The sequence below is a fragment of the Salarias fasciatus genome, unplaced genomic scaffold (assembly GCF_902148845.1).
Source record: "Salarias fasciatus unplaced genomic scaffold, fSalaFa1.1, whole genome shotgun sequence".
In the NCBI taxonomy this organism is placed as follows: Eukaryota; Metazoa; Chordata; class Actinopteri; order Blenniiformes; family Blenniidae; genus Salarias; species Salarias fasciatus.
In genome coordinates, this window is record NW_021941380.1 from 597,191 (window position 1) to 612,479 (window position 15,289).

The 15,289-nt window shown below is 44.1% G+C and overlaps 2 protein-coding genes across 2 annotated transcripts in view; one reads left to right on the plus strand and one right to left on the minus strand.

Annotated features, from left to right (window-relative positions):
• Window positions 1-256: 256 nt before the first annotated feature.
• LOC115385349 (RING finger protein 215-like) lies at window positions 257-8,123 on the minus strand. Its single transcript, XM_030087331.1, has 10 exons — window positions 7,789-8,123; window positions 6,542-6,694; window positions 6,211-6,282; window positions 5,647-5,732; window positions 4,392-4,446; window positions 4,187-4,291; window positions 3,881-3,997; window positions 2,642-2,785; window positions 2,266-2,368; window positions 257-2,160 (listed from the first exon to the last, which is right to left on the minus strand). Exons 1-10 carry the CDS (start codon window positions 8,020-8,022, stop codon window positions 2,138-2,140), a joined length of 1,092 nt encoding a protein of 363 aa, XP_029943191.1. The 5' UTR covers window positions 8,023-8,123; the 3' UTR covers window positions 257-2,137.
• A 2,234-nt stretch (window positions 8,124-10,357) lies between these two features.
• LOC115385332 (zinc finger protein 608-like) overlaps window positions 10,358-15,289 on the plus strand; it is a 40,621-nt gene continuing 35,689 nt past the window's right edge. Inside the window, 3 exon segments of the mRNA XM_030087312.1 lie at window positions 10,358-10,519; window positions 10,521-10,969; window positions 11,114-11,216. Coding sequence (XP_029943172.1) covers window positions 10,358-10,519; window positions 10,521-10,969; window positions 11,114-11,216 — 714 coding nt within the window.

A 15,289-nucleotide genomic window follows, 5' to 3' on the forward strand; every position in this document is an offset into this window, starting at 1 on the left:
AAATGTGAACCTGTAACATTTTAATCATTAGAAATTTGCCTGAAATAACAGACACGACCTTTATGCTATACTAATTTGTCTTTTATATTAAGTTTCTGTTGCAAATGTCTATATTTGAAGCTCCGATACACACATTTCTGTTTCCTTCTTTTGAGTTAATGTTGAACTGTATATTTTTCACACTGTGAAACAAGTAGTTGGGAGTTAGAAAAATGACAAAAAAAAAAAAAAAGACAGAAAAAAGCCAACAATAATAGCACATTTTATTGTACAATAAGTACACCATCTCTTCTCTCCCTGTCACGGTCATTCAGAGTCATGGTGTAACATTTCCCTTTAGCATGCAGCAGCTGTGACAGCGTGCACAACTTGGACATGAAATCCAAGAGGACACGGCCAGCAGGAAGAGACGAGGAAGACGCGGAGGAAAACAGGTTTCACCAGAGCTGCTTGGATTTAGAGAACTTGCCGGAAGGATGGGGAAAAAAACAGAAGCAGAAGGAATGGATGGAAATCCATCAGAGGAGCCTCCTCAACATCTTCAAACTACCTGTTCAACCAAAATGAAGTCCACAGGAGTAAAAACGACAGAAAAGAAGACAAACAGCTTCAGAAAATCTGAGCATGAAGCCACATTTTCAGACTTTTCTGAGTAGTAATCATGAGAATGAAGAAGAAATTTTGTTAAAACTTGTTATTTTGATGGCAAAATCTTTAGGAACTGAGGAACTGACATACTCAGGTTGGGTCAAAAGTTTATAAATAAAGTTAAAATTGGGTTAAAAAAGGTCATAATATGAAAAACAGCTGAAAGGTTGAGAATAAAGTAAAGAATTTTTAAGCTTTAACAGTCAGTGAACAATGGAGTTTAACAACAAAGTCAAAATATTTGGAGTAAAATAGTTTTAAGAAACAGGTTGAAACTAATCATTATTTGGACAAGTAAGAGAAATGTTTCCAGCTGAGTCTGAGCAAACAAAGTGCAGTAACTGAGTCAAAATGTAGAGAAAAAGCCAAAATTTCAAGAGTAATGCACTAAAGCTGAAAACAAAGTGAAGAAGTTTGAAAATCAAATTGAAACTGAGAAAATAGATAAAATATTTTGAAGGATAAAGTCCAAATGTTGAAAATGGAGGTAAAATTTTGACTTCAAATGAACAAATTGAGCAAAAAAAAATCCAAATTTGGGGAATAAACTTTCACATAAATCCATTTCCTCACTTGTTTTCTCCTTTGACAAACCTCAAGCTCTGAAAATCAAGACGTATTTTTGTGTTTTGGGGCTTCTCTGCTCGGGATACACTCGCACACACCAATCACCACGTATTGTCCACTGGTACACACCGACTCCACAACTTCATCTACAGAATCTCCACAGCTAAACTAATAAGTGGCTGAGGGCCGAGGTTCGTCTGCTGACCTGGTTTGACCTGAAGGTGGCGGCTCGGGGACGTTAAACAGGCGGTCAACATGTCCATGCTTCAGTCCGGGAAACACTGATTGGTTCTGCACAGGGCGCTGACTCAATAAATACCAGCTGAGGTCGTCGATTTGTTGTTTCTCACACACACACACACACACACACACACACACACACACACACACACACACACAAAACAAAAAAAGTCATATTTTCACTGCTTCACAGACAAATGTTTCCACTGTTGTATCGTAGCAAGATCCCAGGAAGAGGTGCTGTTCGCCCACAGCAGTACCGGAGGGCTTCAGAGTGTTGTGGAGACCACCCGGCTGCTCCACAGTCCTGAACGCCGGGCTGTTTATTAGTCTCAAGGAAGCTTTTGTACAATGTTACGTCTTCGAATCCCCTTTGGAAAAGAGTCCGTCCCCAGTTTGCAAATACCTCTTGTACCTTTTCTTTTCTTTATGAATCCGTTCCACCCTGTGTCTCACAAAATATTCCCGCCTACTGAGGACTTGTCCTACTCCTACGGAGACAACCGTGAGACTGAAAAACACCTTAAAACTACTGTAACAGATGTATGCTTGTTCCCACAATTCACTGCTGAAAACCGGAAGTGTTTGAGGTCAGTTAAAAAAAAAAAAAAAAAAAAAAAAAGCTACTAGCGTGTTAACACGGCTGAGACTTGATTCCCAGAAGTTGGAGGAGAAATGGCTGTTAACTGTCTTTACAGACGCTACCTGGAGGGGAGAGAAGAAGAGGAGAGGTTTCAGTCAAACTATCCACGTGCACGTGCAATCACTGTTTTTGAGTGTGTCTGTGCTTGTGCACAGTTGTGCACTCACTGAAGATGCTGCGTTTACACAGCGGGCAGGTGTGCTGCAGCAGCAGCCAGGGGTCCACACAGTCTCGGTGGTACTCGTGGAGACACGGCAGCACACGCAGACACTGAAAAAGAACACACACACACACAATCAGTGCAGCAGCGGCGGTCCTCCCCGTAGACCGGGAAACTGAAAGCACTTTCATGTCATTTTTCTTTTCTGCAGTAAAATTCATAACACACTGGTATCTACACTGTCTCACATACTGTTTATGATACACGCACAGCTCAGTGGAGCCATGGTTGTTTTTGTTTGGAAGGCATTGTTTATTTAAACTAAATGAGCAGCATTGAAGAGATGACGGTTTTTGTCCCTGGCTGTGTGTGCGGCGGCTCACTTGGTTGTTGTTGAACGGCTCCAGACACACGGCGCAGTTGTCGGTCTCCAGTGGCTGTGTGGAGTCGCACCAGGGTTTGGGCTGGCGGTACGTCCTGATCTTCAGGGAGGACATCGTCTTCAGGACGTCCTGTTTAGGAAGGAGCTGAGACAACACAGCAGAACGTCACGCTGTGTTCAAATGCCCGAGGCTCAGTCTGATGAAAAATGCAGGGATCGTTCTTTCACCTCTGCTGAATGACGATACACATCAGATCAATTTATTTTATGCAACTGAAGCTCAGCTTTCATTTCATCAATTATAGTCATTCATTATAGCTTATTTTCTTTTCTTTTGTCTTCATGACAGCTACATTATATAGAATTTTTACAGTAAGTCTTTCAATTAAATAAATGGTGGTTTGGGTTAGGGTTAGCCTAGGGTTAGGGTTAACCCTAACCCTAACCCTTGTAACTAGAATTAGTTACAATTACATTTCATCGGCACCATTTTCCCGGTCTGGCCCTCCCAACATGAGACTGGGTCGTCTGTGACCTCTCAACTCTGGTTTCCAATGAAAACACAGTTACATCACAGTCTGACTCTTTCAGTGTGTTGTTGCTCTTCCTGTTGTCCACCAGGAGGCAGCACAACCACAACGTTTTTCCTCTTTAAAGCCCCAATACTTGGATAACCCTTCAACTTGGTTCTTGCATTTCTTCAGTTCGAGGAAAACCACAGATGATTCCCTTCACTTCGTCTTTAAAATCAGATTAAAGCTGACCCAAATACAGATTTTAATCCTGCATTGTAACACATTTTTGTTTGGAGTTTTAAAAATCGGGTTTTAGAGTCATGTGCATAGCTTTTTATTGTTTGTTTTTTATATATTTAAATATTCATGTGTTGTTATCATTGTTGTGTTTTCATTATATCTTAATGTGTAGATGGAAACCAGTTCTGTTTTTTTTTTTTTAAAGTGACCAAACAAAACTAGATTGGAAATCATTTTCAGATGATACTTTTATTTTTTGGAAAAAAAAGCAAAGAGAAATTTAGAATGTGTTGGTATTTACAGGCTGATATGATTCCATGTAACCCAACTGAGATCACATCACGCTGTGTGTCCTATAAACTAACTGTGACACCTCTGCTGTATAAAATCCAGGAGATTAAAGTACATATTGAACTGAGCCTTCATATCCCTGTGTTTTCAGTGCCTGCCTCCTGTGAGGATATCAGTGGGAAAAGCTGGAGTACCTCCAGGTTGTCGTTGAGCTGTTGGTCGTGGTACTGCCAGCGGGCCTGAACGATGACTCCCGTGCAGAGGATGAGCGCCACCAGGAGGACGGTGTCCCACAGCTGCTGCAGGTACTTCTGTAACAGAGAGGAGGAGCTGGTGTCAGGAACCTGGAGAGTGGTCCTGGAAACTTCTACAGCTGAATGATGGATGAACAAGACGGGACTGGCTGTATTCTCCTTAGACATGAATGGATGTGTGAAATCAAGGCCATTTCTCAGTCCTCACGTTACTGATGTCGAGTGTTTGCAGTTTTGTTTCCCCACCTGGACCTGCGAGTTGCTCTCCCCCGTGCAGATGACCCCCTGCCACTCCCCGTATCGGCCGCCTCTGGATCGCCCGCAGCTGGACCAGAGCGTGAGCGTGGCTCCCTGCCCGAACAACACAGCAGCATGCTCAGTGTGTCACCTGCACAGGTGCCACTGGGGGGCGCTAACAAATTGGAAAACACACTGTCTCCACTCAGCTCACCAGGTCGTCATGCAGGATGGTTCTGTATGTGATTCTGGCGGTGGCCTGCAGGCCCCTGTGAAAAGTTCAGAGGCCATGAAACACCAGGAGAAAAGCATCGATACTACTGTGAATGACAGGATTTACATGAGCCTTAAAGCTAGGGTAGGCGATGTTGTCCAAAAGCACTTTTTGTCATACTGAGTGAAATGCTCCTTGGCCCCTGGGAGAAGTCAATACATTGTGTGTACGGAAAAAGGTGCAGGAAAAATCTGACAACTTTAACAGCCACAGGACTGTAAAAACTCCGACCAATCGTAAGGCGTGGACCGCTCTTAAGAAACCAATCAGATGCCGTGCTCCGGTGTCTGAACAGCCATGTCTGCTCCGTCTGTGTGTGTGTGTGTGTGTGTGTGTGTGTGTGTGTGTGTGTGTGTGTGTGTGTGTGTGTGTGTGTGTGTGTGTGTGTGTGTGTGAGCACGCGGCTCACAAGCCCGCCTCTCGGTAATTACGTCGTGCAACAAAGTATCATAGTATTGTGTGCAAAGCGCTGGTCAATTTACGTTTATGTGCTATGAGAAACAGTGAACCCCGGACATCTCCTTAAATTTAAAAACCCTGCCCGGACGCCCCAGATAGGACGTAAAAAGTGGACATGTCCGGGTAAAAGAGGACGTATGGTCACCCTAGGCTTGGAGCGGGGTCCCATTGAAAACAATGAAGACAGGGCATTGCCGCGGACAACCCGTGAGACGCGCGGTCACGTTTGTGGGGGTGTGGCGTTGGGCCAAGCACTGATTGGAGTAGGAGGAGGTTAGGGGGGATGGCTTGAGGTGTGCGACTGTCAAATCTTGCAGGCTCTTCAACATCGTCTACATGTTTACAAACTAACCCTGACAGCATGGCTTTGAGGCTAGTTTGATACTCAGGTCTCAGTGTTGTGTTGTGTCTGCTACTCTTGAGAAATTTGATGAAGAAAATTCCTACTTTCTTTAAAATGTTTGCTATTTGCTTTTTGTGGGCCAGTTTTGGCCCACAGGCCTTATGTTGGACACCTCTGATCTAGACCAAAGACAGTTTAAAGCACAAGTTACAATACAAATACGACATTCATTTAATTTTAACAAAGGAATTCCACATTAAATAATAAACAGTGAGCTCTATAAATAAGCCCCACACTAAACGCCAGAGTGCATTCAGTGGAGCACACAGGATCAGTAAGCTGGGTTTCATCATCTTCGACCAGCTGGATGTCTGCTCATGAGATTTCCAGTACCTGAGCAAAGCTCCAATCAGCTTGGTGACATTTTCTGATGTCTGGATCACAATAATGGGCTTGGACAGAACCTGAGACAAATCCATCTGCAGCAAGAAAAGGAGGGATATTTTTCACAGTTCATACATCAACTGGACAACCTCTACTCATTAATGAAGATTTGTATTTTCAGTCATTAGAAAACCTTCATATATAAACCAGTCAGCATTAATATGACAGTGGTCATCAGTGAGTGATGTACAGTTATAAAGGCATGGAATATTTCCAAAGATTACATATTTTTTAAGTAAATTACTCAGTTGATGGCTCTTCTTTTTATGCACAGAACATTTTTCAGTTCATCTAAGTAAGTTCCTGTATAATCACTACATATATTCCAATACAAAACATTGAGGATGCAGGATAATTAACTAGGTTTAAAAAAAGGAGCAATGAGTGATGTTTCAATGTAAATTCAGTGACGAATGCATCAAAACAAAGGTTTGATTGACTTCTGCAGTGGCAACGGGTAGGGAAACTAAGAATAAATGAATAATGGGAGGGTCGTTTTTAGTGTATGTTTACCTCACTGACGGTGTTTCGGTTGAGTGCCAGAATGATCAGCGCCGAAGCTCCGAGCACCAAGGCTCGCTTCATCTTAAACACAGAGAAAGTCGAGGATTTATGAAGCCTTCAATACAATATATATATATATATATATATATATATATATATACATATACATATATATATATATATATATATATATATATATATATATATATATATATATCATAACTGATTCACATCTAATATTTTCAGTGGAGGAATTTGGTGAATTTGGGAAGTGGATGATAATACTCCTCTATAAATAAATGTTAAATAAATAAATAAAGACTGAAAATACTTCTCTCACTTTATTGACCATTGCATCAGCAAAGGACTCCTGGTTTCCAGTGGAGGCTTTGCTGTCATCCATCTCCACGGGCACCACGCCGATCCACGGCTCCTGGTTCTTGTTGCTCTCCTCATCAAGTCCCCTGACGACCTGTGTCTGCTCGTCCTGAACCTGAGGCCAGAAAACTGTTATATCATGGGTTTACTAACCAGACGTCACTTCTGTCCTACTTCTAAAGAAGCAGCATTGAGTGTGTGAACAAGATCAGGTGGTGGAAAGTTTCCAAGTCTACATATTGGATTTGAAATATGATAGGAAAATGTGTATTGACTGGGTAAAAAAAAGTCAATTTTTAGATAATGGAGTGGAGTCAAACATGTTACAAAGAGTTGGTCTAGGATCGAGTATCTGACCTAGATACTGCCTTTTCAAAATGGAAAAAAACCTGACTGATGTGCACGCAAAGGTGCTTTTTGGAGTTATTTTTGCACCCTGTGGGTGATGCTGCTGGGAATTTGACACCGCCTGCTGTGAATATGTAAAGACGCTGCACTTTTTAATGTTCTATTTGCACTATGGGTGAATTTGCTATGAGAATAGTTTCTAGAAGAGTCTTGGTTTCCTCCTTCCTTTTGGACAGACATTTTTCTTGAAATAAATGTCTGGGTTTAATGGAAATGCTGGCTTGTCGGGAGTAATATCTCATTTTAATTAATAATGAAAAGGTCAACTGTGGAACAAATGAAGGCCTACCTACTTGTGAGAATTGACATTTTACTTAGTATCTGCTCTCACTTCAAGTCAATCACTTTGACAATAAAAATCAAGAAAGCAGGGTCTGACCCCCCAACCCCTGTAAAGCCAGCGCTCACGTGACTCCAGGCTGAGGTATGCTTGTCCCCCAGAAGATTTGCCCCAGATCCAAGCAATACACAAAATAACCCAGATGTTTTCTGCAGCTGCATGTTAGAGTAGTCAGCACTCTTATGTTACTGCACACTTCCATTATTCGAGTCATGAATTTTGGTCCTTTCTCCAAGGAGTTTGCATGTTCTCTATGTAGGGTTTCTACAAACATAAAATACAAGCTAATCTTTCACTCGACTGACTGTAAGTGTGAATGGCTGAGCCTCTTTGTGTTTATCTTGTGATATTATTATCAACATCAGCATTATCATTATATTCCTGCATCCTGTCGTCCTGTCATAAGCCCCTCGCTTGTTGACGCATAAGCTCACATTTCCGCCTTATAATTACCGCCTCACCAGAACCAGGTCTCCCTCCAGCTCCTCTCCCACCTCGTCCCGGTACTCGGAGCCCCCGTCGGGCTCCATCACCTCCCCCTGGAGCAGGGCGCTGACACCGGGCCGCTGCTCCAACAGAACCTCAACCAGAGCGACCTGTTCCGCGGCGACACGCAGCCCCGGCCACCGCAGCAGCAGCAGCAGGAGGACGAGCGGCAAAGGCACACAGAGACAGCCGCACCGAGCAGCAGCCATGACAGGAATAAATAAATACAAGATAAAATTTATAATAAATAAAGAAGATACTTCAGCATTGAGCCATTTTTTGGGGGGAGGATGTTAGCAGCTCCGGCTCACACCAACAGAGAAGAATGTAAACAAGAACGCCCACTTCCGGCACGAATCAGGAAGAGAGTGACATGAATTATCTTGTCTTGTAACTGGCATACAGTTTGTTGAACAGCAGTGTATTTAAAAAAAAAAAACATTTTCTAGGCTTCAGATTTTACGAACTGATTAATATATTCGGGTATTTGTAATGAAGCCTGTAACTTTGTAGGTAACGTCTAATTTTTGTGCCGCTGTGCTGTCACGACTAGAGATGAATAAAACGTCAAGAGAAGTCTCGTCTCTGTCGTTAGCTTTGTCTTTGTGAGAACTTTTTTTCAAGAACTGTAATATTTGCATGACACTTCCTGTCAGACAGTTTCTTTCTGATTAAGGATGAGAAGTAATTCAGTAACCATGACTGACAAAGTTAACGTAGACTAGAGTAAGTATTAAGACACATATAGCCTTTTCTTCTCGCACATACTCAGTGCGATTTCGTGTGTGCGTGTGCGCGTGTATGTGCGTGTTCACCAGGCTGTCAAAACCAAAATACGCATGATGCAACAGTTAAAGGAGAAATTTTTGTAGATAACAATTCAATTAAATTCAGTTTTATTTATAGAGTGCCAATTACAACATTGTCATTGCATAGACATTTTCATCACATACTCTCTGCGCAACAATAAGAAAAACTAGTAAAGTTAAAATTCAATCATTATTATTGAAGTACCTGCCTGGTCCACTCCAGATAAATTTGACCTGTATGGCACTTGAACTAAAATATGTTTGACACCTCTTTGCTAACAGACAGACGGACAGAGAGGCAGACTTACAAACAAACCACTTGGCAGGTTGATGGAAAATTGGAAAATTTCATTTGTCGCGCAAATGCAGTTGTGTTCACCACATCCGGTGGAAACACGGGGTTAGTGTCCCGATCGAGAACAAATTGAAGAACCGAACAACACTGCGAGGGCTGTTCCTTTTATGGACAGAGTCCTCTGCCACCTGCTTTAAAATATACATATAGTAGTTCAAGACAAGTATCCTACATGATTTACAGATTTAAAGGATGATTTAAGTATATTGTTTCATGGAAAGATTTCACTCAAAATAAAGTATCCTACATGATTTACAGATTTAAAGGATGATTTAAGTATATTGTTTCATGGAAAGATTTCACTCAAAATAAACTCAAAATGTTACTGTTTTGACGGATGCTTATAGTCAAAATGTGCTGTTTTGAAAGATATCCTGTTGTAAGGATGATTTCACTCCAAATAAACCAACCTTTCAAAAAGTTCCTGTTGTGAAGGATTGTTTGATTTAACAAAGGGTTACTGTTGTAAAGGATGATTACTTAAAGTATTTTTACAATTAAAAATGTTTAAGGAGCAAAGTACAAGTTCATGTTCTGTTTACAATAAAGGGTTTCTTGAGTCGAATATTTTTTTTTAACAAACGCATTAAGGATTTAAAGGATAATTCTTGGACAGCACTTTGAGGTAGACATGGGTCCCCTCGGAGAAGCTGTGAGGTGAGCACAGTTGGATGGCCAGGGAAATCAGAGACTGTTGTTTTTTGTATGTTGTTCAAAAACTTGAAACACCGTCAGTTACAAATACTGTGAATCTCTGAAAAAGTGTAAAAACCAGACTCCATTAGGTGTGGAAGAGCTGTTCATCCAATCGGATTCAGTAGAACACGAATGGGTTCTCACAGTTGTAACAGTGAGTGTCAAACAGCAGTTCACTGGGCCAGTGGTGAGTGCTCTTAAGAAGGTCAGGGTTCAAATCCTGCTGAGGTTAATGGGCTCTATGCACAACTAAACCACTTCCTGAACTTCAGGAGGCTCCTTATTTCCTGTCTTTCATGATAGGATGAGCTGATTAATGCAGGTGTGTCTGACCATTACTGTTGTTGTGACAGAAGTCAGGGACACCTGGAGCCTCCTGAAGTTCAGGAAGTGGTGAAGTTGTGCATAGTCCATTGGTGACCCTAGGAGTGTGTGCCTGTGTGTGTTGTTCTTTGTCTCTTCCTTTGATGGTGAATTAAGGAGTTTTTGTATTTCTTTATATATATATATATATATATATATATATATATATATATATATATATATATATATATATATATATATATATATATATACATATATATATATGCCTGCTGTACACACTGCAGCTGTCTGCCGCTCTGATAATGACTTGAATGCTGATTATTGTGAAAATCAACAAAGGAGACAAGTTGTGTGGTGGAGATGAGCCGTTCGCTGAGAGCGGAGGAGAATGGAGGACTGCTGACTGACTGCAGGGAGCTGTCACCGACACCGAGCGCCTCCTCCTCTGCCTCAGCCGACAGACACGCTACCCTGCCCTCGCTCCAGACCCGGAGACCTGGCGGAGGAGGGTCTGAGCCGAGGACAAAACGCCTGTAAGCGCAGCCTAGGCGGCTGGGAGCCGGAGCTGGAGCCGGGGGCAGCGGCGCCGGCGGCTGTGGCGTTGCGCCGCAGCGGTGAGGCGTGTTCCGGAGCCGGTGCGCAGCGGCAGCAGCGTCGGGAGGCTCAAGGACGCAGCGGAGAAGGCTCGGGGATGATCTCGGCTCTCGGCCGAGACACGGACGGCGGAGGCGGCCCGGAGGCGGCCGCGGCTGCCGCCGCGTGCGCCAAACCCAAGGAGGAGCGGAAAGGGAAGAACGTGATCCGGGGCTGGAAGAGGGACAGAGACGCACCGCCTGGCCGGGCGAGGAAGGAGAAGCCCGGCGATGGTTCTCCTCCTCCTCCTCCTCCTCCCCCTCATCATCATCATCCTCCTCCTCCCTCCGTCTTCCTCCCCTCCTCCTCCTCCTCCTCCTCCCTGCCTGAGCATCATCCGTGCCGCGACGGCCCCGGACACTGCCGCTGTGCAGCGCCGGACTCCCGGACCGCCGCAGAACACGCCAGCAACAACAACAACAATAATAACAACAACAACCATAACGGCGGGACGCACGGACCCGGGCCTGCCTGCAGCCACAGAAGCGCACTGGATTGTGGAGTTAAGAGCAGCGGCGGAGGCGCTATTGTTGTCAGGCGGCAGCATGACGACACGCCGGCCGCCAAGAAGCACCGCGGAGACAAGGTGAGGCGCCGAGCTTTGTCTGAAGACGGTAGCCTCTTCATCCTCATCTCCATCCGCTCCCAGGCTGCTGTCTGTCTGTCTGTCTGCCGCTGCGCCGTGCAGGCCCGGTAGAGCGCGGTAGAGCCGTGCAGGCCCGGTAGAACCTGGTAGAGCCAGGCAGAGCCCTGTAGAGCCCTGTAGATGCAGGTGTGCAGGCCACAAAGAAGACTGCCTCCACCATTACACCTCATACACCATCCAGCCTCCTTGTATGTGTGTGTGTGTGTGTGTGTGTGTGTGTGTGTGTGTGTGTGTGCGCGCGCGCGCGTGTGTTGACATTCCGCATGCTGTGTTCAGGAGAGGTGGATAAAGGAGTGTTTCCTCCTCCTTCATCCATCCTCCTCTTCCTCCTCTGAGGAATATTGAATCCAGTTCTCCTTGATTCTGTGCAGCTCAGTGAAGGCAATCAACAACAAGCGCCCTTCTTTTCTGTGTGTGTGTGTGTGTGTGTGTGTGTGTGTGTGTGTGCAGTCTTTGTTTGCTGATGGTGTTTGTGGAAAATGGTGTGAGGAGACAGTGTAATTTTTCGAAGCCAGCCTGCAGACAGGCGGGACAGCGGTGGGAGACACTCCAGCTCCAGTCATCTGAGGGCGTCACTGCCATGTCTGAGCAAACTGTTTTTCTTCTTCTGGGGAGGAGGAGGTGGAGAAAGGGATGCTGGCTGCAGAGAGATGTATGGTGTGTGACAGCAGAGGACGCAGGCCAAAGGAGGTAGTGAGGAAGAAAGAAGCAGATGGAGGACGTCCAGGAGGAGTTTTTACATTTTTTTCTCCTGCATGCAGAATCAGAGGAGGGAGGAGAAGCGGAGCTGCTGCTGACAGGAGGAGCTCCGGCTCTGGCCTGCTCCCACTGCTGTGTTTATGTGGTGATCGGAAGGATCTCCGTTCAGTCTGTGGAGTCCAGTCGTTACCCGTCACCGTAAACCTGGATTCCACCGAGCTGCTTCGTTCTAACCTGAGCTCTGCTGTGGAGCTTCAGGAACCAGGAACCAGACACCACAGTTACAGGAACCCGATGGGGTTCAACCTTTGGGTTCTGTCCTCTTCGGTCCATTTCAGAGTCCATGTCAGGAGGGATGGATTTCATAGTGGCTCGGTTGGTAGAGTGGTCGATTACCCATCTCCCCAGTCTGTCCACATGTTGAAGTGTCCTTGAGCAAGACACTGAACCCCAGACTGAGCGGACTGAGCTCCTCGCCTTGCCGCCTCCATCGGTGTGTGAATGTGTGTGTGAATGGGAACTGCCATGCCAATGCTCAACATCCAGTGGGCGTCTCATTTGTGTGATCAGTGCTGACATTTGAACATAGTTGTGGTCACATCAAAACAACAAGACTTTAGCGGGATTCACTCCTCGCTAGTTCCCCTTTCTCTCTGAAACTATAGCGGGTCGACCCGCTAACAATCAGAGCTGCCTCCTGTCCCACTGCCTACAGACCCGGGTCTGATCGCCTGCATGCTGCGTTTTCCTGCGCTGATGGTGTCCCACGTTGATGACATCATCAGCGCGGCGGAGCATGGCGAGGTAAACCGTGGAGAGGAGTCGACGAATCTCCTCTTCCCCATGGGTCAGGAGAAGCTCTCTGATCTCACTATCTTGCCAATGTTGGGTCGTCTTGATGAAGGTTATCTCACACTGTGTCCAAAAACAACTAGTGTGCTAACGTAGCCACGCTACGGCGACGTCATCACAGAAATTATCGCGCTGACCCGGGTCTGCCTTTTATAGTCAAGCCGAGCGGAGGCGAGCCGATTAAAGCCCGAGACAAAATGACGAATAAACCCTTTCCCACTCCTGTGAGGAGCCGGGTATTAGCAGTTTTTGGCCAGTGGGAAAGGGGTATATGTTGACTCCTGATGGCCGTGGTCACAGCTGACCAGGGAGAACCCTGAAACACCACATCCAGATGTTTTGCTTTTTTAGACTAATATATGAGAAAATGAAATATTTTGAGGAGTGTTGCCGGATGAAGAGGTCCAGAATGTGGTCGGATGCTAGCAGGTCTTGCTCCTGGTCTGATTCTGCAGGGCGATTGATTGAAAGTGAATGGTAAAGAGTCCAGGTTTAGAGAGGGCGGCTGTGGACCGAAATGCTGGGAGTGGTTCAGACAAACCAAGCCAAGAACTGTACTCGAGCAGAACACTATGAATCAAATCTAGATTTCAGAAAGTGGCTCTTTCCATTTCTCAGGGGGCAGTGCTGTTCTTATTGACTGGCATGTCATTGGCGTACAGATGATAAGGCATACCATGACACTGAAAGATCTCTCCAAGTGGGAGGAGATACACAGCAAAAAAGATCGGTCCCAGGATAGATCCCTGGGGGACCCTTCAATGAAGTGAAATCCCTACAATGAATACACTTAATGGAGAAGACAGTAGACTTCCAAGACAGACCAAGATTGGTTTAGCTGGAGACCGAGACCCCCCCAGAAAATATTTTTTTTTTCCATCTTACATGAGTTGTAGAACATCAGCACCGTGCTGTGTTCAGCTGTAGTATAAATATGAGACTGTATTCAACTCCAGGCACAAGAACACAGAGACAGAGAAGGTCTTATGTCTGAACTCACTTTAAATGTTGACATCAGGTATGTGTGACAATTACAAGACCGCTATTTCTACACTGTTTGAGGATCGTCTCTTGAGTGCTGTTAAGGACTGACATGACTATAAACTGCCCCCCCATGACATAGATCTATGTCAATAGATGTAGAAATGCTATCTACAGTTAGAAATTAAATTTAATTGGTGTCTTATCTCATACTATCACACAGCAGTGTTTGAATAATTTAGATGAATGTAGTGTCTCCTGTTTGTAATTTATTATCAAGTATTCATTTATTTCATTAATCATATATTCAGTTTTATAATCAATACTTGAACATGATCTTAAAGTTTCATTAAAAGGGAATCCAAATTCTTTGACATATTTAAACACGTTTTCTAAAGTAATGCGATAGTTACTTTGCCTTGTAATAAGTTACTTTTAAAATATCGTAACTCAGTTACCTTTTTGAAGAAGTCACTAATTACTATAACTAATTACTTTTTAAAAGTAACTTGCCCAACACGAGATGAATACACATGATTTAAGTGTGATAAAGTTATTTACGTGTAAGATATTTGGACATTATGTTAGTGTGAGAGATTTGGACAATTCTATAAATTTGAAGTTATTTTTGTTGCCAATCAAAGGAAAAAACTACACGGGTCAAATATGTTTTATATTGGATGAGGTTCACAGATACTCCACATTTGATTATTTTTTTTTTTTATGTCTGTTATTTCTTCATTTCTGGAAAAATTGCGAATTTTTAATTGTTTTGAGTGCCTCACCAAGGTACAAGGTGCTGTGTTACCGCAGAAGCTCGGTTAACGAGCTGCCTGTGAGAAAAGTTTTTCTGTAAAATGTTGGCAAGTTGGCCTAAAAATAAAACTTTTGTTCAAAATCAATCCTGCTGGTCATCCCTGCTGGAAGAGCTGCAACATAAATGCGCTGAAATTGAAGAATAATTAAGCGCCACCTTAAAAATTACCACCAGCAGCAAATCACAAATCCCTTCAAGACGCTTGGCCAGTCCGAGACATGAGAGACCAAAAGATCTGAGACTGAGATGAGACCAAGACCACAAAAGAGTGGTCTCCAGAATTACTAAGTGTAGAACACATTCTTATTGACAGACCACCAAGTTAGATCAACAAGTCAACCATGGGGTATGTTTTAAAATCAAGCGCCCCCTAGTGGCCATGTAAATAATGTCTAGACAATCAAATCCAGACTTCATGTCTCAGCTAAGCCTCAGATGGTTAACTGACCTTTTGGAGCTCCTCTCAAGGACTGTGTGACACTAGTCTTCTTCCAAGCCTCAGTGCACAAAGACAAAAAGAGAGGCTTTGTGTTAGGGAATAATTTATCAGGAACACAATGCAGGAGGTTCATATAAAAATGCACATGAGCACATGAGCACACAAGCACACGTACACACACGTACACGTACACACACACACACACACACACACACACACACACAC

What these genes read in the sequence shown, in the direction of transcription:
- LOC115385349 (XM_030087331.1), bottom strand. Translation starts at nt 8,022, where the DNA reads ATGGCTGCTGCTCGGTGCGGCTGTCTCTGTGTGCCTTTGCCGCTCGTC. An exon ending in AGAGCAACTCGCAGGTCCAG is followed by an intron (nt 3,998 to 4,186) that starts GTGGGGAAACAA and finishes TCTCTGTTACAG; the next exon opens with AAGTACCTGCAGCAGCTGTG. An exon ending in AGCTCAACGACAACCTGGAG is followed by an intron (nt 2,786 to 3,880) that starts GTACTCCAGCTT and finishes GTGTTGTCTCAG; the next exon opens with CTCCTTCCTAAACAGGACGT.